The sequence below is a fragment of the Echeneis naucrates genome, chromosome 24 (assembly GCF_900963305.1).
Source record: "Echeneis naucrates chromosome 24, fEcheNa1.1, whole genome shotgun sequence".
NCBI lineage: Eukaryota > Metazoa > Chordata > Actinopteri > Carangiformes > Echeneidae > Echeneis > Echeneis naucrates.
In genome coordinates, this window is record NC_042534.1 from 2605459 (window position 1) to 2632743 (window position 27285).

General features: G+C 43.8%; 1 protein-coding gene across 3 annotated transcripts in view; it reads left to right on the forward strand.

Moving 5' to 3' along the window:
- The first annotated feature begins 1167 nt into the window (after positions 1-1167).
- Positions 1168-27285, forward strand: part of afdna (afadin, adherens junction formation factor a) — a 74311-nt gene continuing 48193 nt past the window's right edge. For 2 of the 3 annotated variants that reach the window (XM_029495760.1, XM_029495758.1), the window contains exons 1-5: positions 1168-1456; positions 24558-24753; positions 24875-24987; positions 25099-25256; positions 25482-25642. In XM_029495760.1, coding sequence (XP_029351620.1) covers positions 1355-1456; positions 24558-24753; positions 24875-24987; positions 25099-25256; positions 25482-25642 — 730 coding nt within the window. In that variant the 5' untranslated portion in view covers positions 1168-1354. The remainder of the gene's footprint in view (positions 1457-24557; positions 24754-24874; positions 24988-25098; positions 25257-25481; positions 25643-27285) is intronic. The other variant, XM_029495761.1, reaches the window with a different exon arrangement.

Here is a 27285-nt window from a genome sequence, read left to right on the forward strand (position 1 = left end):
CTGTAAAAAAAAAAAGAAAAAAGACTGACAGTCAAAGTGCTACTGAAGAAAAAATACAGAAGGATGAGGAGAAAATTTGGGCCAGAGTTAGAGTGAGATGATTAAAAACTGATGTAACGCTACGCAACTGTATTTATTTCTTCAAATATGTGCTTTTAAAGTGAAATATAACACAACCACGCCTCTTTAGTCCTTGAACACGTCATTAAAATGAATACAAAAAGTCAGACAGTGACTAATGTGCTTATAAGATAGCAGAGCTACTGTTGTTCAGGGTGGAGGGTGTGTGTGTGTGTGGGGGGGTCTTCTGTGTCACTGCTATTTTTGTAGATGTGATCACCGCTGTATTCCTGACATTTCACACATATCTGCCTGATATTTGGTCGGTGACCTTTCTGAGTCGCTGACAGTTGTGTGTTAATAAGGAGCTGGTGTTTACACGATTGAATGCCTTGACACACACTTATATAGAGATGTCCTCCAACACACGCACACACACAGACACACACAGACATGATGGAAATGAACCCTTTCTGATTACATTATGAGGAGTGTGTTGACGGGAAGGAAGAAATCCAGCAGTGACAGGACTTATCAGAGTGGTAGGACTGCAGACAATGGCCCAACCATCCCATGTGTACAGATAAGATGTGTGTGTGTGAAATTATCTTAAAAAGCTATTAAAAAGTAATGACATTCAAGACTTCATAAAAAAAAAAAAATCTCCCAATGGGCTGAGAAAACTCTTCCACAGCAGAGCAACTTGTCCCACAATTTAATACTCTAAAGTTAGTAAAGCAGACGATGGATTAAAAATTAAATATGTTGTGAGGCCACATTTGTATCGTGAACTATGACTAACTGTGCAAACCTTGAACCTTAATGGTGTGTGTGTGTGTGTGTGTGTGTGTGGACTTGGCAGTGTTGTGTGGCATTCAGCACCTGCTGAATAAGGCGATGATACAACAGCAGAAAACACAAACAGTCCTCCGACTGTTTGGGAAACAAACGTCTGTAATAATGAGGAGATAAAAGCTGTTAGAGCAGCATGTGTAGGTGGAGCTGGGGCAGTTGGGGCAGTTAGGGGGGCAGTTAGGGGGGCATCTATCAGGTCATTGGACCCCAAACAGTTAACAGCGCTGCGCGTTCACAGACGTGGCGGGAGCGCGCACAGCCTTGCCGGGAACGCGAAGCTGAACCGGATCAGACAGCAGGTCGGTCGCTGAGCGGAGACGCGGACCACAGAAAGCCCGGACCGGAACCCCTTCAGGCGGCTGTGGACTACCGACACCGGGAGCTTAGATTCGGCCGAGCCCGGACGGACGGACGGACGGGGTCAGAAACGCGGTCCACCATGTCGGGGAGCAGGGAGGAGGAGAGGAGGAAACTGGCCGACATCATCAACCACTGGAACGCCAACCGGCTCGACCTGTTCGAGATCAGCCGGCCCACGGAGGTAGGACACCGGCCCCGAGCGGCAGGAGAGGCCGCGGAGCTGTGAGGGTTGGAGGGCGGCCGCGGCCGGCGTGGGTTTCCCGGTTTAGTCGGCGGTTAGTCCCGGTAGAGACTGAACCTGCCTCACACGGGCCTTTAACCCGAACAAGATGTATCTCTAACCCTCTAACACATTATCCACACCCCGCACCCACCGGAGCCACGTTAAACGGAACCATTTCCTTCTTTACCTTTAAAAAAGAACAACAATAATGAGAATAATAATAATAATGTGGCTAGCTCCTAGCTACCGCCCACAGCGGTGTGTTCGGAAAGTAACAGGAATAACTCCCAAAGTGGGCCTTTTTCCATCCGGATAATTCAGCCGGAGTCCAAATGAGAAGCGCTGATTTTATTTAAAATGTTGCGGTTTAATCTCCGCGCCGACTTTGTGTGAGATAATGGAGGCGGCGGCTCCAGTCGGCGGTTCGCTGAACGGAGTTCGGAGCTAGCTGGTTAGCACGGCTCGGTTACCTGTGGAGCGAACGGCCAACCTGCCTTCGTGCTTCTGAAAGGCAGGAAGCTGCCGAGCCCGATTGTGGCGACGTCCCTGTTCGACAACAACTGAGGTGCTAATTAAAAGGAGAAACTGGAGCTGTAGTGTGTCTGTGTGTGAGAGAGAGGTTGTGTAGCCAGCTTGCAGCAGCGTCTGCAATGGCTGACAGACCTCAGAGACACGGTGAGGCTGTTTGACAACGACACACACAGACACACAAAAGCTTAACGTATTAGCCACAAGCCGGGCGTTGGATGGCCACTCCAGGACGGACACACAAAGGGAAGGATGCTACTGCTTCACCTCAACACAATCAATGCACAATCCCCCCCCCCCACCACCACCACACACACAAAGACACACACTGAGCAGCAGTGTTGCCTGTTTGACCAGCAATAATTTGACCCTGCAAGATGTTGTGCAGACAGCCAGGACTCTGGTTGTGGTTGTTTACTAATAACATGAAGGGAAGGGAAGGGGGGGTAACCCTAACCACAACCCCCCCAGCCTTAGAAAGAAAGACAACAACAACAACAACAATAACAAGGGCTTGGTCATGTTTCTAGACCCTAACAAGTTAGTCGATACCCATCCAGCCTTCCGCTCTTAACTGGTGCATCTCATGGCTAAGTAGTTTTGATTTATAGCTGTGACTGTGACTGTGTCAGCTGCAGTGGTTTTAGGCGGGCAGCCACCTCCCCCTCCAACCCCAAACCTCTCCTTGGATAAGGGTCTACGTGTGTGTGTGTGTGTGTGTTGGGGGGGGCACACAGGGGTCCCCTCTTCTTTTCTTGAGCCGATTATTTTATCAGGATTGAAGCCGTTGGCGCGGGTTGTGAAGTGCACACACGGCCTCTCGGCTCTGTGAGGAATGATTAACCCGGTCCAGCAGTTCTCCAGGCTGTAATTCTCTCGCTGTACAAGGAGCACAGCTACAGCCTCGCTGCCCGAAGACGCTTCAGACTTTAGTCCAGTTGAACATGATTAAATGTAAGCAGATGCGTGGCCTTCCTTGCCACGCCACACCCTCCCCATATGTCAGCCGGGAGAGCCCCCAGGCTGCACAAGTGTCCTTCACGCTGTGTATGAAATATACAGTGTCTGTGTTTAAATGGTACAGCAGGACCTTATAACTGATTCAGATTTTTAGAACAGGTTTGCCACAGAGTATCAACGTATCTGATGGCTGAAACATGTTTAACTCCAGACAACACTCCTGCTGAGAGCGGTGAGATCATTCGTATGATGAGATTAGCCACGGATGGCTGATTAGTCTGGAGCAAAGGTTCCTAAACTTTTTAATCTTGCAAACCAAACTGAATAAGTCCTGCTGTGAGCTTAATGTGGGGCTCATTATAACATAACAGGTACTTGTGTCACGTGGAGACTTTGCAGCAGGCAGATTGTGGAGCTTTTTTTGGGGGGGGGGGCTTGAAAGATGCAGCACGGTGTACCAAATATAAACATAAACATAATCACACCAACAGTTTCACTTTGATAAAAAAGACAGTGGGAAAGAGTGCCCTGCTGCAGTTTTGTATTTATGCTTTAGGTTCATGCAGAGCAATTAAAAGTGAACATCAGTTCTATCAAAGAAGACAGATGCTCTCCATAACACAGTTTTGTGTGCAAAGTTTGAATGTTGACAACTGATACCCAACAGTTCTCTTTGCATCTGGGAAAAGTTGTTTTGAATATAACTTGTAATTATATATGAGATGATTCTGATACACAAGCACAGTAATTCCACTGTGAACTGTCAGGAACTGATGGGCAGAATGGAACAGCACAACATTTTGTTTTGTTTTAATATTTGGAACCAGTCAAGTTTATGATCCATACCTTTTTACACGTGCCGTTTTAGCTTTATTTACAGCCTCTGTTAGATGGAATGACGCTGAAGCCATAAAAATGGGCTGGAGCCACATATCTAAAACACCACAATGTGTGTCAGTACACACTGACACACATTGTACAGGACAAGCAGACCTTGCATACAGCTCAAGTGACAGTGTGAGATAAATGACAGAATAGATGACGCTTATCACTTTAGAAATGCACTCTTAACACTCAGTCACTGCACACTCAGGCAGTTTGTATTCAGCAACACAACAGGGCCGTAGGAAGTGGCTGTGACACTCCCCTAATTAGCAGGTAGTATTATTTCAGCCGCTAATTACATACAATGTTGTTAATCTGCCGGCTCTGACATGTACTATGTTTGCATTTTTCTCTGAAGGGGCAGTTTGAAGTAGCTGTTAAATGATGATGTTGGTTCTTCTCGACGTGTGTTTGTCCTCAGACGGTGCTGAATGATGTAAAAAAAAAAGAAAAAGTATCGTATTATCAGGCTCTGACTTGGGGCAGGACTAAGTGAAATCTACTGAGCGCCACCTTCTTTCATTTTTTTTTTATCTGCTGACCTCAGGGAACCCTTTTTTTCTGACCTAATCAGAGAGACTTGTTGTTTAAAAACTGAAACATTAGCCCTCGTTTTGTTGTTGTTGTTGTTGTTGTTGTTTCAGTTCTTGATTGATCCTTCTTGGAACAAGACTTTCTCAGCTCCAGACCCTGACCATGTTAGGCTATACATTACTGAAATACAGGATCCCATAGCGAGGAGTCTGCAGGAGGTTAAACAGACAGGAAAAGTATTAGACCTAAATTTTAACTTTCAAAGGAACAAAATGTCTCAAATAGATTTTGTAGAGGTTTAAAGTTCAGAGGTGGAAATGTTGCGTACTTTTCTAGTTTTGTGCTACTATCCTCTGCAGTTCTTGGATCTTTGAATGATCTTTCATGCTTATGGCTTAACCTTGCTCATACAATGCCGCGAGTCTTTCTTTTTTGAAACCAGCTGTTGAAGTAGTAACTCTGAAACCCCCCGAGCTTTGCTCAGAATTGCGATCCGCTGTGACAGCGTGACAAAAGTTCATAACAGCCTTAATTGATGTGGAGGTAGGTCGATCTTTTCACCATTGTCCAAAGTTTGGCGGACATTTCATGATGCTGCAGGGAAACTGTATATTTAGCATACAAAGAGCACTTCCTAGTGTGACTCTCAATGTATTCCTCAGCTGTAGTGTGTTCTCATACACCCCGTGGCATTCCCGGATTCCCATCCTCTCAGTAACACGTGGTCAAAGAGGGAAGACTGACAAACAGGGCTGGTTTGTGAGATTAACGGCTGAAGGTTAGGAGTGACCATACATCTGGTCAGTTGCTTCCTCACCGTTGAACTGCAAAACTTTTGCTGCAGAGTTGTAGAAGCAGAAGTGTGTTATTGTTTTTTGCTCCGTGCTGTGTAAAAGAAAAACAGTAGGCTGAGGGACAATAGATGAAACTATTTAAAATCTGCACGCATCAAAGTGTCACGTTGGAGGTTTCCTTTTCCCTCCTCCAAATTAAAAACACCTTACCTTTCCTGTAACCATAAGAAAATTAGAGCTTCTCGCGCTAATTAGCGCCTGAGGTGAAAAGTATTTTACGAGCAGGAAGTTCATGTCTACCTGCTTTCCTAGGGGATGTGAATGCAACATTTAAGCTGACCCGCCGTGACATCAGCAACCACTCCTTCCTTTCCTGTGCTACAAGGGAAGCAGGAAACTGGACAGGAAGTGTGTGGAGTGTGGAGATAGTGGATTTCCTGTGGTCTAAGTGGAGTGACTGTGTTGTTTTTAGATTTTCTTTTATTTAACCAGGTATTTCCAGATCTGCTTTCACCACTTATACCAGTCCTTCTGTCACTGACCCAAGACATGAATTGATTTTATTTATTTTTCCCTTTTTTTTTTTTTTTATATAGACAATTCCCATCTTTTGTTTCTGGGTGCTTCACATGGCCTGACTTATAAACATCTCATTCTCGATCCTATTTTTTTTTTGCAAATTATTTGATAATCGATTGCATACTTCATGTGAAACTTATTAAGAAACTCCATGCAGAGCAAAGAGCAGGGTTGCAAAGTCTGTCTGGTTTTAAATGCCAGACAGATCAAGATACTTTCTCATTGATGCAATGCAATAATGTTAAAATTCCAACGCCGATTAAAAAGCAAATCAGCTCAGTGGGATGAAAAACTGGCCATATAAAGAAAAAACTGACAGTCAACATTTATTTTAAGGCTGGGGTTCATAATTATTCATCAGCAAATAGTCCGCCTCTAATTTCCATCCATTAACTGATTGTTTGGTCTGTTACTTGAAAAATGGTTCACTTCCAAGAAGATGAGTTGATGCTTTCAAACGTCCTGTTTCATCGGACCAGTGCAGCGAACAGAGATGCTTAATAGTAGTCACATCTTCTACTTGTGTCTGGTCTGTATCAGGGCTTTTTTTTTCATCAGCAGGTTATCTGCTCAGTATTTCTCACAATTAAAGCTACAAAGCAACAGAGAAAAATAGATTCAATTTTACAAAAGAAAAGTAGCTTTAAAGGGCATTCACTCAGCTTGTTTTTGTTTAAAAAATACAACTGAAGCTGAGATTAAGATCTCATAGTTTAATGAACTAAATGTTGCTGCGTTTGGATAAATCATTTCAGGTTGAGGGAACTCTCTGTCAGGAGAGGTCAAACAGAAACCGTGTGTCACAAAGACGGGACCAAAGTGAGTGATTGTCGTCCGGCTTGTTTGGGGGGGGGGGCAGCTGGTCATGTTGGCAGCACAGTGGAGGCCTGGTTAACAGATCTGATGGCCTCAGCCACACACACTGGCTGACAGCTCTGTACATTCATGTTTGCATTGTGTGTTCATCAGCCATACCCCCCTTCATCGTGTCATGTGAGCACTGGCTGGCTGCGTCACCGTGGTAACGCAGAAGCTGTGGTGATTACTGACTAGAAGAGCGGAAACGCACACACACTCACACAGTACGCTCAATCATATAGGATTTTTAGCCTGCAATCACAATGTTAGTGGTGAAGCTGTGAATGAAATAATTCTGATTTTGGGCATTTTGTGCCGTTTTATTACTTTTGGTCAGACACTGCAGAGGGACAGGAAAGGAGTGAAAGAGTCGGCTGGGAATCTTACGCTATTTGCACGCTAACTGCTTGGCTATTGGATCATTATGTTCTCATTGTGCATCAGAAGTGAACCGAACTCGGCATAATCTGCTCAGCTGTGATGAGATTCTCTGATTACATTATATGTCTCTGTTAACGTTTTGCAAGTTCCAGATGAGATAAACCTCTTGCCTGCACCTCATTCATTTTTGGACCCAAATCAATGTGATGTCACATGTGGATGACACATGTGGCTCTCACTAATATTAAAGCCTGTTATCACAGCGATTTATTACATTAATAGCGGAGCCTCATTTGCAATCCTTGACCACACAGAAGTTAAGATCCAGGCCCTCCTCAGTCTGTGGTGGAGATGGAGACGCTAAAGAAGGACTCAAGTTTCAGCAGTAACAGTTTTCCGCTATCTAAAGACCAGCTGCGACACATGGATGACTTAGATTTATGGACAAGACTTTTTCTCGTCTCCGGAGATAAGTCAGGTCACGTAAACGCTCTAACACATCGGTGCACCTGAAATCACCAGAGCTGCTTTGGCTCGGTACGTCAGTCAGACGGGGACGAAGATCGGGCTGATGTCAGGATCACTTCAGCTGCTGTTTCACACACACCAGGCCCAGTTTCCACAGATTTGTTCCTGATGTGGTTCCACTTTAGGGGGTGATGCAGCTCATGCAGGTGAGAGACTGACACAGTTACACCTTTTCATCTTCGGGCAGTATAAACGGGGTCTGGCATGTTTGTTCTGGTTTGCTTTTGTTGACGAAGCAGCATGAGGCTAAGTTCCTGCGCTGACTCATAAAAGGTTCTTGGATTACTTTTCACTTGGATGTTAATGGAAAGGAGCCTAAAGTCTTATCGCCTCTGTGGATGAATGTAAACACGAGAATGGCAGGTGTGAAGCTCATATCAGTTTCAGTCATGATTGCTGGCTTTTATATTTCCATTAATCTCTCTCGTGGAATTTCCTTTGGTAGCAGCGTGTATTTTCTTGATATGAAGTTTTCCGTGATGAAGCTCCAGCGTCGTCCTAACGCTCTGTGGCCATTTGAGCTCTGCATGGATCTGAGGGTCCACCTCTGCTGTCTCTCTTTCTGTATTCGTTGTGCAGATGAGGTTGTAAATGTGTTGCACATCACATTTCATGCCCACGCAGTGGGTGTGTCTGGGTGCACATGTGTGGGAGTAATCACTGAACAGCAGTTCATTAAGAAGCAGGGCAAAAGTTCACAACCTCGAGACTCACAGCCTGTCCAGCTGAGTTATGTCCCACCTCCATGACACACATCCGCACACAGATGTGATGGGCATGATTGGATCAGTACCCTTTCAACCAACTGCTGCTCATTCCTGTTTGAATTCAGTCTTGTAATAATAATCTTCAGTTTGGGCGTTTTGTGGTTTAAACATTAAGCAGATTGCATTTCCTGTCTTGTAAGTTGTCACAGTCACTCAGAGCTGCAGTGCGCTTTATTCTGACGGTTTCCTCCAGTTTGACGGCACATGAGGGAGCAACGCTGTTACTTATTCCCTGTTCAGACACCTAGATAATTTGTGAACCATCTGAACAACGGCACCGTAGCTGTTCACAGGCCTTTTAGTCAGTTTAATCAGTTTCATTCTCACAGCCGGGAAATCACACGAACATCACATGGCTGTTAATGCAATAATAACATTTCCTGTTTGCAGCTTCTCAGATGTCTGACACGGCAGTAAATGTAACATCTTAAGGCTTTACGGACTGGTGTCATAACATGTTCATAGCTCATTTTCTACACATTCTTTGTCCTATGGCAGAATCTAATCTTTGTCCAGTCACATGGGTCACTGTTTTGGCTGTAATTGATGAGGCTGGCCTCGCTCTATTGGCTGCTGCCTTTTAAGTAGAAGGACCGGGTCGTGCTGCGCAGGCGGGATATTTATCACCACTGTTTTTTCCTGCATGTTTGAGGTCGTGCAGTAATAGAAGCTTTAAGTGGATCAGTAGATACAATATATTCACATCCTAACAAGAATTAACCTTAATTTAACTTAAATATTGTTGTTTGTGTGTTAGGAATGCACAGAAACTGAAACTCGTTGTGTAAATATCTTTCCATGTAGGTATAAGCTAAGGAGTGTCCATGAGCTCACTATCATGAGGCAAATACAAAACTAATTATAGGTAGTTTTCATTTTTCTGCATGTGCCATCAAGCCCAACATTAGCTACTACAGGGACTTTGTGTTTATACACAGAGAACCACAAAAACAACACAAGATTAAGATGCCAACTGATGTAAAACAGAAACTGAAGTATATCCCAAACACTCCAGTAAAACCCTAGAAACTGAAATGAGGCTTTAAAACGTGATAGTGTTCAAAATGTTGAGGTCAGTGAGACGTCCTCGCAGTCACACAGACCTGCATTCCACAGATTCTTATTTACACATTTGTTTACACTGTGAAATTTATCAAATCATTGATTGTTCCTGTGATTTACATGCTCTTTAAGCCCTAAATTAAAACTGGTGAGTCGCAGAGAAGCTCTGCTCTGGAGGCACTTAATTTTCCTAGATGGGCTGATGCCTGATCAATAAATGTAAAATGCTCTTTAAAGAAGCCTCCCTAAGCAGCAGTGTGGACTCTGTTTGTGTATTTGAGGAGCCTGTAGGGTAATGTCATAGTATCAGGGTTCCTACTGCTCCTGGAATTCCTGGAATGTTGATGGAGTTTTGAGCATACGGAGAAGGTCAGGTAACTCGAGAGAGGCTCGGTGCAAAGCGTTTGGAAATGTAAGGAAATTTTCTCCTTTTTTTTTTTTTTTTTGTGTGTGTGTGTTGTAGTGAGTGTATTTTTCAGCTGGTTTCAATGCAGCTTTGGGCTTTCAGCAAAACATGAGCGGCTAGAAGGAAAAAGGGACATTTGGGAAAGTCATGGAAGAGTCATGGAATTCTCATTAAGGCCACAGCGGGGGTTTCTCTCTCCACAGAGGCTGGTTGGGAAGCACCTGTGGCTGATAATCTCACTCTTTCTTTGCTGTCTCTGTCCCTCTGTCAAACTCACATTCCTTCTTTGTGATTTGGCCTCTCATCTATCTTTTCTCTCTTTCCTCTTGTTCTAAAACAAGCAGTGTATTGTGTGTGCTCAGCAGAGCAGCCCGCCCTCAAAGCTGTGTGTGTGTGTGTGTGTGTGTGTGTCCCAGCCAGCCTGTCAGACCGTGTTAATCCCCTCAGAGGCCCGGCTCACCTCCTCCCTGCCTTGCCCCCTCCTCTGCCCCCCTGTTTCCCTCCCTACGTGTCCTTTATTGGTTCGTGGTGCCCTCTCCACCAGCTGATATGCTCTCCCACCTGTCAGTCACAAGCCGCTTGCCTCCCTGCGGGCCAATCACCCAGGAGGTAAACCAAACCCCCCCAACCACCTCTGTTGACCTCACAGGATCAGACAGCAATCAGGGACCGATGACTATGAGTGTTTAGCACCACTCGTGCCCAGCTCCCATGGTGCTTTGCAGCAGATCCATGTCTACGTTGTGGAAAAAGGAGGAGGAGGAACGGTCGGTGTAATCACTGGAAGTAATGGGGGGGAGGAAAACCTATTGTTTGCCACACGTTGTCTCTTTACGTGAGGTCAGAGAGAGGTGGGCAGTGGAGCTGGGTGGCAATTCAAGAAAATCATCTGTGAAACATTTCTACTGCCCTTCGGTTATTTGTTGATGATATCTGATCTGGATTTGGTTCCACCTCATCTGTGCACATACATGTGCAGACATCACAACCAATATGGCCTGTGGTCCCATGATGTTTTACAGATGTCAGCTCGTGTTAGTTAGGACAGAGTTGGAGGGTAAAAAAGCTTTTAAAGCTCCTGGAACAATGTACAGATGGACCTGAAACTGTCAAACTCATTGCCGGTCATGTCTGTTCTACAGGTTTTTCTTACTTTGCTTTCTCTGTGACGCCAATGGTTTTTGTCTTTCCTTCTTTATTTGTTATCAACTAAATATTTTCTATCTAATTTTTGACTGAATAATGAGTCTCTTTTTGACAGCATCTTAGTCCATTAGCTGCTTATTTTAATGATGAAACAAGACTAACCTGGTTAAAATTAAAGGATAAAACTTGATGGAACGAAGTCTTGCAGACTCCCAGACTGCTGGGTTTGGATGTTAGTCCCTCAGAGTTTAAGCCCAGGCATCGTTCCAGACATCTTGCAGCATGTGCAACACTCAGAATGGAAGAATCCATCATGGGGGATCCCCAGGGGTGGATTTTTACTGACAGTAGATTTAGTGTACTTGAATGTAGTGCATCCACAGGACCTGCTTGTGTCAAGGACGGGCCGTAGCATTTATCAAAGCCCTGGAAAACATTGTTATTCTGTGATCTGGATTAAGCACATTTATATTCCAGCATGAGTGTGTTTAACGAGAAAAGGCTTCTTCTCTTGTACACAGACATTGAAGTTTATTTCTGACCGTTTCCAGAATAAAACAAAATTTCTTGATAATGAAAATAATTGTTTAGAGGAGCATCTGCTGTGATCTGATAATCAGTTATGAGACCAGAGAGCACTTGTACTTTCAGCACAGTCATGACAACGGTCGAAGGCAGCGAGACAAGCCTCTTGAGCGCACACACCATCAACACAAGTGATGTTCTGTGACTCATAAAATGGGGACCATCGATTTTGTGGCACTGGGTCTGTGTGTTCGAGTGTCTGCCGGTTGGACGTTGTTGGTCTGTGAATATAATCAACATAAACTAATGGCAGCACGTGCAGATGGCTTAGCTGCTCTTCAATTTTTATGATTTCTCAGAAAAAGGGGAGCAACACGGAGCTGAACTGTGTCCACCTTCACAGGAATTTATGCCTCTGGATTGTCAAAATAAAGAATAGCAGTGAGTTTAAATCCCATGTGTGAAATAGAAAAAAAGCATGTAATGTTTGTCTGATTCCTGGGAAGGGTCACCGTCAAATGGAGGGGATGTAACGCAGCTGTTAAAATAGTGCTGTGGCGAAAAATGAAGCACTAATCAAATGATTGTTTAATGCAAATGAAGTTGCTCTAGGAAACAATTTCACGTGTACCTGCTATAGTTCTATGGAGCGTGTTGGTGAAAATTCACCGTTTACGTCATTAATTTTGTGTTTAGCCAAACTTCCAGCACCATCCAGCAGATAAACAGTTCGGTAATTATCTGAATAACGATCAGATAACTTCCGCATATCGTCGCAATGGTTCCATGTTAGCAAAGCAGAACAAATATGCAGCATGCAGCCATGGAGTTGCTGCTGCGGTAAAATCGGCTACACAACACCAGACACTCGTCGCTCAGCCAAACAAAAGCAGGTGCTGCAGCTTTAAGCTTCGTACTGATCAGAGGAGCCCGTGTTTGATTCCCCTCCTCATCTGCTGGATGTTATTAACCCCCTCCCATCCCATCCTCCCCGGGCAGAGCTGCACCCTGTTCCTCAGCTCGGCCCCACCCGCCTTGGTCGGGCCTGGTGGGGAATTTGAACTAACAAAAAAATATATATAAATAAATAGAATAATAGTGTGTGGGTGACCTCAGTGTGCTGGGGACTTCCCTCCACACTGCTCCACCCGCTCATATTTGTTGTTGTTAACCATCCACCCCATTCTATGAGAACAGCTTCGACACGAACACAGACACACACAGCTGCACAGGAGGATAGTGATGATGTGTGAGTGGGCATGACATCGCTGACGCAAGTCCAGACTCTGTGTGTGTGTGTGTGTGTGTGTGTTGTGTCTGTGTGTACTTTGGGTTGGTATCTCTCAGGAAGAGAAAGAGACAAACTGTATTTGTCTGCAACTTGCTTCTCAGTTTGTGTTTTGTGTTGGTGTGCGCTCTGAGGCTAGCTTGTCTGTCACTTTGCGTCGATGTTGTGATGTGTGGCTTGAGTGTGTGTTTGTGTATGTGCAGAAAGGGAGAGGCTGCAGTCCAAGCTACTGTTCCGGGTCAGTTGTTTGTCCAAGAAGGCAGCGCCTGATGCAAATGCACTACATTATCCAGCGGTGGCAGGATTCACCGCATAACACTGTTTACTTGACACCAGGCAATTTAGCCAACCAGAGGAAAGTATTTGAAACTTCTCTCTGACAGAAAACTGGAATGTCCTGATGCACTAAATCTAGCACATGTGGAAATTAAGCCCAGACCAGACCCATCTCCGCCTTTGAACTGGGTTCCTTGGTGAAGGCCAGATGATGTCATGTGCTAATTTGGATTCTTGTGGCGTTAGTTGCATCGGTTTTCAGCATATCTGCAAGTTTCATCATGACATCTCGAGGCTTTAATGCCAGTTGGGATGAATTGCGAGGTCTCTGCAGTGGGAGTTTTCCACAATGACCATTACGTGCGAAGGTCACGCTGTTGAAATGTACTGAATCTGAGGAGTTCAGCCACCGCTGCAGATTTTTCAGAGCTGCAGGCATCTCAGATGTGCCCTACAAACGTCTTGGATCGTTCACACAGATATAACTATGTGTCTACTCGACCACAAGGTTTTTAAAATAGTTTCCAGTGTTACTGACCTGCAGGCAACAGTTGATCCATGCAGAGCTCGAGGCACTAGCATCTTTTTGTTCAGCTGAATATTCATGTCTGTTACCAGAAGAGTGATTGTTTTATATTTAGATTTGCTTCAGTTCCAGACGTGTCAAAACCAGATGAGGTGATTGTCATAAAATTATAGGGCAGGCATACAACCCTATATATTCAGTTAATAGTGTGAGCCCATTATTAAACCAGATTTCTAAACGTTTTGGGTAGTATGACAGTTTGGAAAATATCAAATACAAATAAAAATCTAATCTCTTAATCTACAGTGTTGATTATTTTGGTGCTGTTGGTCCAACAAAACTAGCGAGACAAAGATATCACCGTCAGGCTTTTGAGTTTTTGAGCCAGTTGGTTTTGTGAGTAAAACTGTTGACTCATTTTCTTTGCAGCCTAAGGCTCTGTAATATTAATGCATGATGTATGAAGGTCCTGTGTTCTGACTGCGTATGGATGCTATGGTTTGAAACACATCAGTGAACCGTGAGGATGCGATAATGTCCTCAGTCTTTGCTGAGTAAGAGGAAGGTGGGAAAGTGACGAGGAGCCGGAGGGTCACGTGGAGGTTCAGTCAGGAGGGAGCGGTGACCTTGCACGGATTTTATCTTCTTCCATCCCAGAGATGCAGTACTTTGGATTTACAGCCTTGATTAATAGCTCTGAAGCATCTGTCATTTGAAGTATGCTCTTATTTTGAATGTTATTTGGAATGATTGTTAAATTTATTGCTCTGCACTGAACAGATGATGCACTTCCTGTCTCTGGCTCGGACCAGTTTTGCCTCAGCAGAATATCTTTTGCTCCCGTCTCTCTCTCTCTCTCTCTCTCTCTCTCTCTCTCTCGCTCTCTGTTTTTTGTCTACCTGACACCTGAGATGTGTGCATGCCCGGCCAACCAGCGTCATGGCAACAGGACACCCAGCTGAGGCGGTTGCCATGGCAGCAATCGGTAGCTTTTTGGTGTTGGATAACACCAGCAGCAACTATTCATGTGAGCGTCAGCTGTTTATCTCCACAGTGGACTGACAGGATGCTGAATATCATACGGCATGCTGGAAAAACAAACTATTAACTGAAGTATTTTAATAAGTTCTTTATCATCTCCACAGCTCCATTTAGATTTACTCATACTCCCTCTGGGGCTAAAATCATCTTACTGGATTTATGTGTATGAACAAAATCTTTTGTCAAGCTGAAAAGATTAGTTGTTGTTGTTAGTTGATTCCCAGGCGCCGGCTTTAGAAGTGTTTAATCCTGCTTCTTTGCTGTTGTCTGTGATATCAAGCTGGATGTATTTGGTTTTTGTGTGAAGATATCAGCTTGTTTTTGTTTTTTTGGGGGGTTTATTATGCTGTTTAAGACTATTTGACATTGTCCACTTTTTTTAAATGATACAAATATTCAGCAGATAAATGAACAAACTAATTGTTGATGGTAACACAATCTTAATTTGTCATGTAGTTATCTTTAATGGTAATGTTTGAGGAGCTACAGTTATGAGTTTGCTTTGGATAAATTCCAGCAGCTTACTGCAAAATTGAAACACTTGTAGCTTCATAGCAACTGAGCAAAATTCCCCTGTTGATCATGAAATATGATTGGAGCAGATTTTTGAGCTGTCAAATTTGTTTGACATTGAAAATCACCCACCAATAGATTTGAGCGCAGGTCTCCTGCAGAGTGGCCGAAATGAATTTCAATAATTAACTCTCAACATGGGCATGCTAAGGATTTTTAGACAGACAGAGGTAGATTTATACATTTTAGAAGAATGTGCATTCACATTATCAGACGTCCTCTGATTAGGAGCTAATTTGCGGTGGCATTCTTATGTCCCGGATTCACACAGGATGAAGTGACGACCTCTGTGCTTATTAAAATGCTAATAAGACCCATGATAATACCGGTCCCATGTGAACAGGGCTTTAAGGGCTACATTACTGAGCAGTTAATTACTGATGAAGCCCTGGACGTCCGGTCTGCCTGTTCATCACTCCGTTGTTCTCGTTGTCCTCACACCTTCTGTCTCGGGTGGTCCACGGAGTGGTTTCATTCTGACTATGTGGACAAACTATATGATCCTGTTGGTCAGTTTGATATATTGACACCACTCCTCCACCCCTCCACCCCCCCCCCCCCCCCCCCCCCCCCTTCCCACCAAAGTCACAGAGAGAGAGCGAAACCTCAGAGAACCTGCATAATTCAACACCTCACGCCATTTGCATGTGTACACACTTTTTTCCTTACGAGTGCTGCTGCTCTATTCTCCGCACGTCGGGACCTTCAAAAACGCCCGCTAAGGTCACACTCACATGCTCACATTGATGTGCGGGCACGAATGTGTTTGTGTGCAGCTCCGTAGCCACAATCACAAAGTGCCATGTTTGACCAACCCCCCCGACCCCTGTCACCCTGTAAAGCACTGCAGGCTCTTATTGATCTTTCTGGTACACAGAGACACACCCAGAAGCATGTGTGACCTTTTTTGAAGTCTCTATTTGCTCTCCTACTCCCTCGCTCTCTTCTTTTGTAGTTACTGAGAACAAAAAAATATCAGTAAATGGAGCAGAAGTGAGCACTTCCTCTCATTATCCAGTTTGTTTCTGACTCTGGCTTTGAACATTTCCAGTTATACCAATATGACATCCAGGGATTATGCAATTATCTGTTCCTTTGTTATTTTGATTGGATCTGCCAGCATTTAGCATATTTTGATTTAACCATTTTAATGCCAGGGTGCTTTCAGTTCACATCAAGTCTGTAAACCAATGCTCCATGGTCACAACTAGAGCTGCACTCTTTATAATCAACATCTATTCTGATAAATTCTAAAGTGTTAAATCTGTTTTTTTCAATTCAATGCCAAATTTTTGCTCTTTCCATCTTCTATGTGAATTTACTACTTTCCCAGTGTAATGTTGAACCAAAGTAACCCCGAGACTATAATCAATCACACCCCTATCTTATTGATTATATTCTGTTTTATTATATTAGCCATCCATTAGCTGCATCCATCGGTTTCATCATATCAGCCACCTCTCCAGCTTTGTGAGCAGCAGTCAGTCATTTTTCGCGTCCATCTTAAAATAGCCAGACCGAGGCGTGCTGTTTTTGGGTCTTAACTTTGAGCTGAACCACCGAGGTTCACAGGGGAACAATGGCTGCTCTGTGATGGTCAGCAGACTGGGCCTCTACTTATTAACAGAGTTTTGTGTGTCTGTGTGTGTCCAGTCTCAGCTCAAAGATGGATACACAAGTTCCCATTCGTTGTTTGAATCACACTAAGGATTAATGTGTATTTATTATCTTTTAGACAGAGATGATTTAATAATCGAAGCAAAAAATAGCATTCATAATTTTTTTTTTTTTTTTTTTTTTTTTTTTTTGTGTGTGTGTGGGGCAAAGTTTTAGGTAATAAAGTGCCGTTTTAGCTGCACAGTTTAAGCCCATCATGTCTGACTTCACCTTTGGGATTTACCTGGGGTCTGTGTCTAAATGAAAAAGAGAGTAAGACAGGACACAAACTCATCTCCCCTCAACGGCCTTGTGGTTGCAATTACACCCAGACAGACACACACAGTGATTTCCTTGCAGTGCCCACGCCGTTATCTCCCAGCCTTGAGCCTTGAGCCTTGCTGGAGTCAGATTTGTGGCCAGGCATCACCGCCGGGTCCAAACGATTTATTCCGTACCTTCCGACAATGCCGCACTCTGCCAGAATGACACGTCGGGCTGGGTGGAGGGCTGGGTGGAGGGCAGGGGGCTGGGGGGGGGGGCAGAGGCTGGACGGCTCGATACCGAAGCAGAAACTCACCTGAAACAAAGAGGCTTTTCTTTGCAGCCACAGAGAAAATGTGTGCATTTAGTCTTTTCATTCATTGGTGTCAACAAGCCACGGCCGCATCTCTCTGTTTTTCCTGGTGGATCAGGTTGTTTTCACTCTTCAGGAAACTGAATGAATCATTCTTTCCAGATTATGATTGTCACCAAACTGGAACTGTGACTGTGTGTTTCACTTCTAACTTCAGGGCTTGATACCAGGACAGGTTTGGTTGGTTGTGATTTTTGTCAGAATGTTAATGTAGATTTGCTGACAGGAGGTTTCATCCTCACTGGATTTATTTCTGAATAGCTGGGAATAAATCAGCCAATGACAGTTTAATGTTTCCTCCCTCTGTTCCCCTGACAATAACTGATCAAGTGACAGTGCTCTGTGATTTGTTTCAGCTTTCATGACATGAAAATGGAGCCAAAGCCATAAGTTGATAGATCAATGGACTTTTTAATTATTTTAAGAATTCTTTTAATGGATTTTTGTTGAAAAGCGGTATTGCTTGGAGACTCTGTTTTTGTTTGTCTTACCCTGTGTGACAGTTGGGTTTTGAGGCTGCTGATCATACAGAATGGGGCCTTTTAAAGATGAGTCACTCCCTACAGGGCAAATATTGAAAAAATATCATTGGCAGATTAACCAAAAGAAAATAATCGTCAGTTGAGAAGAAGACAGCTTTACAGTTTACTGTCCTCAGTCAGTGAATAAACACTGAAGTGTTTTTAGTCATACCAGTATTTTCTTGTTCATAAACATAAATGTAAACATTTACTTCATTGTTGAACTATTTGGGGAACTACATTTTTGTGTTTGCGATCAAGAAGTCATGGCTGCAATCTGAAATGGTTTGCATTGAATTGAGTACAGTGTCTTAATGTGGCCCTATCACACTGGGTGAACAGTTGATCAGCTCAGTAAAATCAGTAGGATGAAGGATTATAAGGAGTTCATGTAGTGAAATTGGTAATTTTTTTTGTTTATTCTGCTAAAAAAAGCGGCACTGTTGGTAAAATTACAAACTTTTTGAAAAGTTCAAGTCATTTTCATGGTCATTGTCTTAAAACCAGTTAATGGGCCGGTTGTGACGTCAGTGGTTTTTAAATTCAAAAGGAGAGGTGGTTGACATTCCTGATGAGGAATCTTGAAGCTCAAGTAGCAGCAGGACATTTCATATCACGTCGTTTGGCTATTTAAAGCAAAAGGAAAGTAATTCCCTGCTTCGTGCGACAGGATTCTTGGTCTTCACCCCTCTCCTCCTCCTCCTCCTCCTCCTCCTCCTTCTCCTTTTCTTCACTCTTCCTCTCAGTCGGGCGTTTTTGTCTGATGTCTCTGAAGCGTCTCTGCTGGGATCTGATTTGGGGGGGGTGAGTCCCTCCTCCCCTCTGTCCAGCTGACCCTAGACACGGGCTTAGGGAGGAATTCCCCCCATGTTACTGCAGGTGGGGCTGCAAAAATATTGACTCAGGAACTCGGTTCATTTTATTAGGCTCATGTTCGTCTGTGCGTGTGGGGAGGAGACCGAGATGACGCACAGCAGCTGGAATCTATTCTCATTTTCAAATAGCCATCATCCAGAAAGCTCAACTCCTCTCTTCACTTTAAATCCATCAGTTCAATGCCAAAAAACAAACAAAGAAATATCAGTGTTTCCGTGGAAACGAGGGTTTAACCCTTTTTTTCCAGGGAGGGGGTTGACAGTATTTGTCTTCAATTAAACAGTTTTCCTCACAAATCAGTTGTGATAAAACAGCAGCTCAGCTTCGCATTGCTCTCACCAAACTGGACCACATGTCATGGCCCAGTAGGAGTGGGGGGCTTCAATGCCTCATTTAAACACAGTGATAAGTTCCACTTCCCCTGAAAAGCAAGATGAGAAAGCGTGTCCCAAGAGCTGTAGTTTATCCAAAAGCCACTGGGTCATGACTGTGTAATAGGAAACTCTTTAATGCCTTTAATTGTTTTCATGTTGTGTTTTGATCACTTCCCCATGAGCGTTGTCCCCACTTAATTGAGATCAGTCCTCAAAGCCTGCCGAAGCCTGCGCTCACTGTTCCAGCACCGTGTAGGACAGACCTTGTGCCAGGTACGGGGGTGATACATTGAGCCCCCTCCCCCGAGGTCCTGTCTGAGCTAACAGTAAACATTTTCTGTGGTGAATTCCTGTCAGCCTGGCGGCTAAAGAGGTGCACAATATAACTGCAATGATTCAATTCCAGCTGGAGATTTTTATTTTTATATCACACCCATTTGTCTCTCCCCTCCCGCGTTCCTAGTCTTCAAGATCCCATTGAGGCGAAGCAAATGACCCGGGCCAATCCCAGCTAACATTTTGCAGAGGCGGGATACACCCTGGACATGGCCAACAGAGAGACAACCATTCTTAGCTACAGGCATTTTACATGCACTAAATAAGCCAATGCATTGTTTGGACAATGGCTGGAGAACACGCAAAGTGTATTCTCCATTGTGTAAAAGAAACTAAGTTTTTTTTTTTTTTTTTTTTTGAAGCAGCCTTTGACAGAAAGTGATGCAGTAAAAAACCACTGCAGATAAGAATCTTTAACTCATTCAAATACGTGATATCTTCTCTTCTGCATCACCACTAAACCCAGTTATCTCTGTTTATGATTCCTTAACAATCAGAGCTGTCTGTGAAATATTAAAGGGCAGTTAACAGTGGTTGGTGCACATTTGTGTTATCCTAAATATAGCGTTACCAGAATCCACTCAGACGTGCTCGGAAATGGAGCTCTGGTTAGTGTCCTCAACACCTGATAACCCCCTACCCACAAACCTCCCCTCTTTTCTTACACTTGCACACAAACACGCACATACACAAACGCTGTGTGTGAAGGATCGTTTTAAAAAGCTTTGGGAGTCATGCTGCTTTGCCTCGTAAGGAGATGTGGGTGAATGATAACAGAGTGAGCGAGACCTGACGGAGGGAGTATAGTGCGGAGAAGCAGCGCTCTGGTGCTTCTCCTGTCCTTAAACTGATCACAGGACACTTGTAAATCAGCAGAATTCTTCCTTGTTCTTTGGGTCACAAAGAGGAAGCTCACCATCTTTGGTGTGTTGTGTATTTTGGTTACCAAGTACATTTGTGCATTTTGAAAATGCTTTTTTGCAGCAATCATTAATAGCAGCATAGACAAAAACACAAGAGCAAATCTCCCTGCTCAGGAGAAGTGAAAGTATAACAATGCATCACCCAAAGTGCACACAGTGCAAAAGGCAAAACATTAGAAGAGTTGAAATGTGCTGAATGGGGGACAACATGTTTTCAGTTCCATGTTCTTCCTCAGGCAGTTTTATGTTTGCCTTCTGTGCACATCTGGGGCTTTAATGAACGTTGTCCTTTCTGCCAAGCAGCAGTTTTCAATAGCATTCGTGTTTCTTCCCTTGACCTCGACACGGATACCTGGATTCAGCATTGTTAGCTGGTGAATTTTTATCACCATCGAACTGATATAATGTGTGAGCACTCAAATAATAATCCTACACTTTGGTCGTGCCGTTCTAGTTTGAAACAGTCCCGCATTTTTTGTTCCACCTGATCCAAAGCATTCAAGGTCAAAGATCCCAATGTGATATAGCACTATAATATATAATATGTTTAGACAATTAGAAGGAAAAGACTAATAGAGTAATAGAGTAGGAACATTATGAACTATTATAATATGTGACAGCTTGTTAAAGCTGCTGTCGGTGTTATTAAAATACTTTCTATGGTGTCTGTTTACATAACAAGAGCAGACTGATTTAGTTAAAAACCTGGAAAAAAGCTGATGAATATTTGAGGAACTTTGTTTGTTCAGCTCAAAATATTACTAACAGCAGTTTAGTTTTTTTTTTTTTTTTTTTTTTTCCCCTGTTGTGTAATGGAGCATGAACTCAAATTCAGACGAGTCTGAACTGAATTTGCTGATTTAAAAGCAGGAAAACTCAGTTTAAAGTTTAATCCACCGCTCCCACTTCCCAGCGACACACACACGTGAGAGACGGGCACCTGGTCGGGGCTCCTTTCATTTTCCAATCCCAGAGTGAAGTTGACTCACTTTCCCACACAAACACAGATGCGAACTTCGACCTCTCTGAGACCTTTGACCTGCAGGCGTTAGTCAGAGAGCATGATGGGAGGATTTAAAAGTCAGGGCTATCTCACTGCAGCCAGAGGCTCACTATGGATGAGCTCTCTGTGTGTCTGTGTGTGTGTGTCTGTGTCATCTGTTATCCGTTGAGGCTGAACTGCGGCTGATTTCTGATACCAGTTATTCATTTAAAATATAAATTCCTATCCACAGACTACAGTGTTGAGAAAGCAAGTTACAAGAATTAACACAAGGAAAAAATTTCAAACACTTAATTTCATTAAGGCCATGAAATAAAAACGTCAGCACAGACAGTTTATGTCCCAACGAATCAACTCCTGATAGATAGGTCTCTAAAAACTGCCAGCCTCCTGAATTAGATTTGGTTGTATTGGATGTCGGCGAAATCACTGCAGCTGTGATTGGCTGGAGTCGATACGGGCCAATAAATATTAGAGTGGTGTATTCACTGTGTCAGCCACACACACACACACACACACACACACTTTCTCTGTAAGGTTTGTATCTAACCCTTGATAACTGCTGGCGACAGTGTTGGGGAGGGGGGGGGGGACTGCCTCACTGTCCCCTATAGATGTCTTATATATGAGCACAGTAGTTAATCATCATTAGACCTGGAGGTATAAGTCTCTGTATATGTCGAATGTAAATTATTCTCACACTGACATGTGGTCCGTCGGTACAGCTGTGCCTATACTCGACTGGAGGAATGTGTTTGACAGATCCCATCCAGCCTGTTGTTGGGTAACACGCTGGCGTTATGCTGCTTTAGCGTTTCCTGTCACCCCCGTGTGCCATTTGTGAAATAAAAAGCTGTTGGGGATTATCATCAGAGTGCGAGCCATGAAGCAGTTTGTTCTTGTTTTGCCCTCACATTTTACATGGTGCATTTTGATTTATTTAGCTTGACACATTTGAGTTGCGGGCGGCTTAGCATAGTGTCAGAGGTCGAATTTGACTCCTGAAAATATGATATTGATCAGTTTTGTTTGCTGTATGTTTAGAGCTGTGTTTGTATTAAATAGTTATCAAGTACATCCTTCTTAAAAATGCATTGATTGGATCATAAAATGTAGGGAGGTTCAGAAATATTGGCACTTTAATCTTGAACGTAGATTTGTTGAATGAGGTAGTCGGGCTGGGCCGGACCAGACCTTCAGTGATACGAGTTTTCATGCATTGACCAGACTGGACCATTGACATAAACATGGGGGTGTGTGAATGAATCACAACCTGTTGTGTTGGACTGTACCATGTCCTGCAGGTCTTGGGGGAGTTTGTCTTGTATTGGACTTGAACTACAGTGTCTGAAAGGCAGTGTGTTAATTTATCCTCTTTTCGCTCTAAACTGCAGCTTTGTTGGAACCCAAGTGGACTCGTGTCTCCACAGTAACTGTTACCAACGGTTACACAAGCTTGACTACGGCAACCCTCGATGACCCACATTCCAGCACTAAATCACAACGCACACATTCCCGGCTCCACCCTTCCCTATCGAAACTATGCTCAGTGTTTCCACTCTGCCTGCCTGCCTGAGTCTCTATCAAGCCGAGCAGGGAGAGAAGGTGGAGAAAGACTGCTCGTGTTTCTGCATATGAAAACAATATAAACACATTTTCTTAATTTCCTCTGTACTGTGTTTTCTGAAACAGTGTGGAGTTGACGTACTTTCCCTCAAATCACCCCAATCACACTCCATCAGTCTCAGCTGTTGGCAGCATGCAGACAATTGATCTGTCGCCTTTCACTGTTCCTTCTCCAGTTGTCTGCTGCTCTTAAATGCAGACACCTCTTTAAAATTCAAAGTTGAAATTGCCCGTTGGCGTCTGGGCAGTCATGGTTTTCCCACGGGTGGTTTCACGAAAGGATGAGATAACGTTACATTACATGGTCTAAGTTAGTACTGTAACTCTGATATGCATGCTGTCTTAAAGCTTAAAACGCTCAGACTTTGTAAATATATTCATTTAATTGCTTTAATTGCTTTTTTTTGTTTGTTTGTTTTACTTCTTATCTTATGAATATTAACACTTAGCATCTTTCTGATGTCTATGTCGTCCCACTCAGATTGAAGTCTTTCGTAGCCTCCAGTGAAATATGAGGCCAGTTTCGGTGTTGAACTCTAACATATGCATGTATTCACACACACACACACACACACACGGCTGCGAGCTGCAGTTTTGCTCAGTCAGCACTGTGCTACCTGTGACAATATCAGGACTGATGTGTATATGTTCAAGACATTCTTGTTCTTTAGCAGACTCCACTAGGCGTTAATGTCCACATGGCGGTAATACATTTGCAGTGTAAATAGCTCCAGGCATCTCTATTTCAGCCTGCTATTTTCACATTCATCACTGGTACTGGCTTTGTTTGAGCTAAAACACTCTGAGTGCATGTGTCTGTTTGTAAGAGAAAGAGATGAGCTGAATTAGCATTAAGTGGATCAGGAGTTAAGGAAATTTCCTCAAAACAAGCTTGTCATTTGATACTAATTAAAGTAAAGCTTTAAATCTAAGTAAATGGATGTAATTAACAGGAAGCGGAGAAGTTAAACTGTCTCTGTTTGTCCCAAATTACAGGAACAATGTCTCTGTTTTTTTAATGATTTTAAATTATGGCCCTCTAAGATAAAAACCCATCCTACACTTATACTTTTTGCAGATCAGCACTCGCTGTCTCTTTTTAAGATAAACTGTCACTGAAGTCAGCTGCAGTGCCAGAAGTTGTCGTATGTGGGTCAGCGAATGACAGCTCAACCTGCTGACACGCTCGGCTGATTGGCTCCCAGCCAGGTGTTGCCTCTCTCTTCCTGTCAGTCGAACATTCGCTCGTCAGCTCAGTTCCTGCCCTCATCATCAACAAACCACACATTTATGCAAAAAAAGTCAATTAAGGGTGTTTCAGTCAACAGAACTGTAATGTTAACATCCAAGGTATTGACAGTTTGCGTGTATACACTGTCGATCTTATCGCTGCACTTCGGTTTGTATAAACACCAAATTGACTGTCTGTGTCTCTCTGTGTCTTGACCAGGATTTGGAGTTCCATGGCGTGATGCGGTTCTACTTCCAGGACCGGGTTGCCGGTAACTTTGCCACCAAGTGCATCAGAGTGTCCAGCACGGCGACAACGCAGGACGTTATTGAAACGTTAGCTGAAAAGTTTAGACCAGACATGAGGATGCTCTCCTCGCCAAAGTACTCGCTGTACGAGGTCCACGTCAGTGGTGGTGAGTGCCTTTTCGGCTTTAACAATTCAAACTTTAAAAATGTTTTAATGTCACTAATAGTAGTTACTCGACATAGCTGTCAGCTCTCAGATGAACTTGTGCGTCTGTGTGTGTGTGTTAGAAGAGCGTCAGCTGGACCTGGACGAGAAGCCTCTTGTTGTTCAGCTGAACTGGAACAAAGACGACAGAGAGGGACGCTTCGTCCTGAAAAACGAGAACGACATCCTGCCCAAGGTCAGCTGCTCTGCCGGTTAACGGTCCTTGTTAAGTTTATTCATTCACACCGAAGTCTGGTGTTCCTCACGGTCTCATTCCACGCCTCCTTCATTCCTCTTTCTTTTCCAGAAGAGTCAGAGTAACGGGCCAGAGAAGGAGAAGGATGGAGTGATTCAGAACTTCAAGAGGACTTTGTCCAAGAAGGAGAAGAAGAAGGAGAAGAAAAGGGAGAAGGAGTTCGCCCGGATTCCCGATGGAGACGAACAGATGCTCAGTCGGGAAGACGGGTAAAACACACTCTCACACACACATTCATCTCAGAGTTATCCATCTCACTGTCCTGCTCCTACATCCTCCTGTCCTTGGAGAGGAGCTTTCTTTCTTTTCTTTTCTTTTTTTTTTTTTCAATGCCAAGAAAAGCAGAGTTCTTTGGAAGTGATTTAAACTTTGACCTCTGTTCCTCCAGCTATCTTTTCCTCCCTCCATTTATTCTCTCTTCCTCTGTCATGTAGGGAAAACAGTCGTCTGGCTGCAGAAGTGTACAAGGACATGCCTGAGACCAGTTTCACCAGGACAATCTCCAACCCGGAGGTGGTGATGAAGAGGAGACGCCAGCAGAAACTTGAGAAACGCATGCAGGAGTTCATGAGCAGCGACGGCAGGCCTGACTCAGGTTCTCCTACCGATTGTCTAGTTTTTCATTGCTTCATTAAGCCTCATAGGTCTCTTAGTTCACAGCAAAAGCCAAGCACGTGAGTTTAACATCTGAGATAAAATGGTGCTGTGCGGCCAGATCGTGAAAATTTCCCCTAGACTTAATGGGATTTGTTATTGTTGAAGAGAAAAACAAGAGGGCTGGACTTGTCCAACTAACTGAAGAACTGACTGTATGGGTGACCGTCTTTCCTTCAGGGTAAAGACACAAAGCAGTTCACCTGGAGTGTAGTAAAGAGCACAGATTATTTTGCCAGATGATGGATTAACTTGGTTCCAGGTCTCTCAACTTCAGATTTGTGCGAATCCAACAGTGAAATTTAAATAGTTCTGGTTTTGCGCTCATGGATACAGTTTTCACAGATTGGAGAAACTGTGGACTTCCAATAGTCCAGCTGACCAAATTGTGGACCCTGTAAAACCTCTTAGCGTGCCTGCTGGTGTCTGGTACAGAGATGTTGGCAGCAGATCAGCCTTGTTCCAGCCCATTAACCATTTAACCAACCTTTTGCTGGCTGAGCCCGGTCTGACTGTAGGGCGTAGCTCAGGTCTCCCATACACTTGGCCATCAGTGTAGTTGGATGTTTCAGCTCATTTCTGTGTCTTGCCAAACACCTGGCCCATGCTTGACAACATTACAGGACGCCTCATTCGACAGTAACGTGCAACAGATGTCTAAATAATATACTCCTGTAGAAAAAGTACCTGCTCCCAGGGTCAAAATGACAGCACTGCAGAAAACCCCAAATCGCTCAGCCAAAAGAAAATGAAGCATGAGCGTCGGAACAAGTCTGAGTGTTCTTTAGTGGCTTAAGGCGAACCTGATGTGACTCACAGAGAAAATCTGCAGTGACCTGAACATCACAGTTCGCTGCCGCTCCTCATCCAGTGTGACAGCGTTTGAGAAATCTACAAGCAGGACTGGTAGGAGGTGATCTGCAGCTGTGATCCATCCTATGCACCATAACTCTGTTAAAAGGCTTATATTTACATTTTTTTGCAGTAAATATGTCTCTAAAATCCAAAATACAATTTGTCTGTGAATCACTACTAACTTTGGATCAGGCTGTGTTTACATCAGCTGGTCCAATCAAGACGATGTGTTGTCCGGATAGTCTCACGCTGACATGTTTGCATACACAAAATGACAAAATGTACACGCTGGATGAATGAAGTAAATGTGCTGACTGGTTTGGTGCATGACTCAGCCGTTACCTAATCATTCTGCCAGACAGATGGACCAGTGAACCGGCTCTAAAAACAGCTCTAACCACTGTTCATATACAGTACAGACACACACACACACACTCTCTCGGTGGGATAGGGTGGCTTGTGGTTAGACAGTGACGTTCTCCCAGCGAGAGTGCTATTTTAAAAAGCTCATTTTATGTAATCTCTCTGAGAAGCCTGTTTGCGTTGTTTAAGACTCCCTTGTGGGATTAACTGAGGTGATCATTTCTAGTAGACACATCACTGTCACACAACTTTGTGCGCCTCCAAATGAAAGTGCGCTTCATTATATAGCGTTTATGAGCTGCACTGTCACACCCTTTTAATTTAGAGATTATTTTTTTTATTGCCAGGGAAAATGTCCCAGGTTCC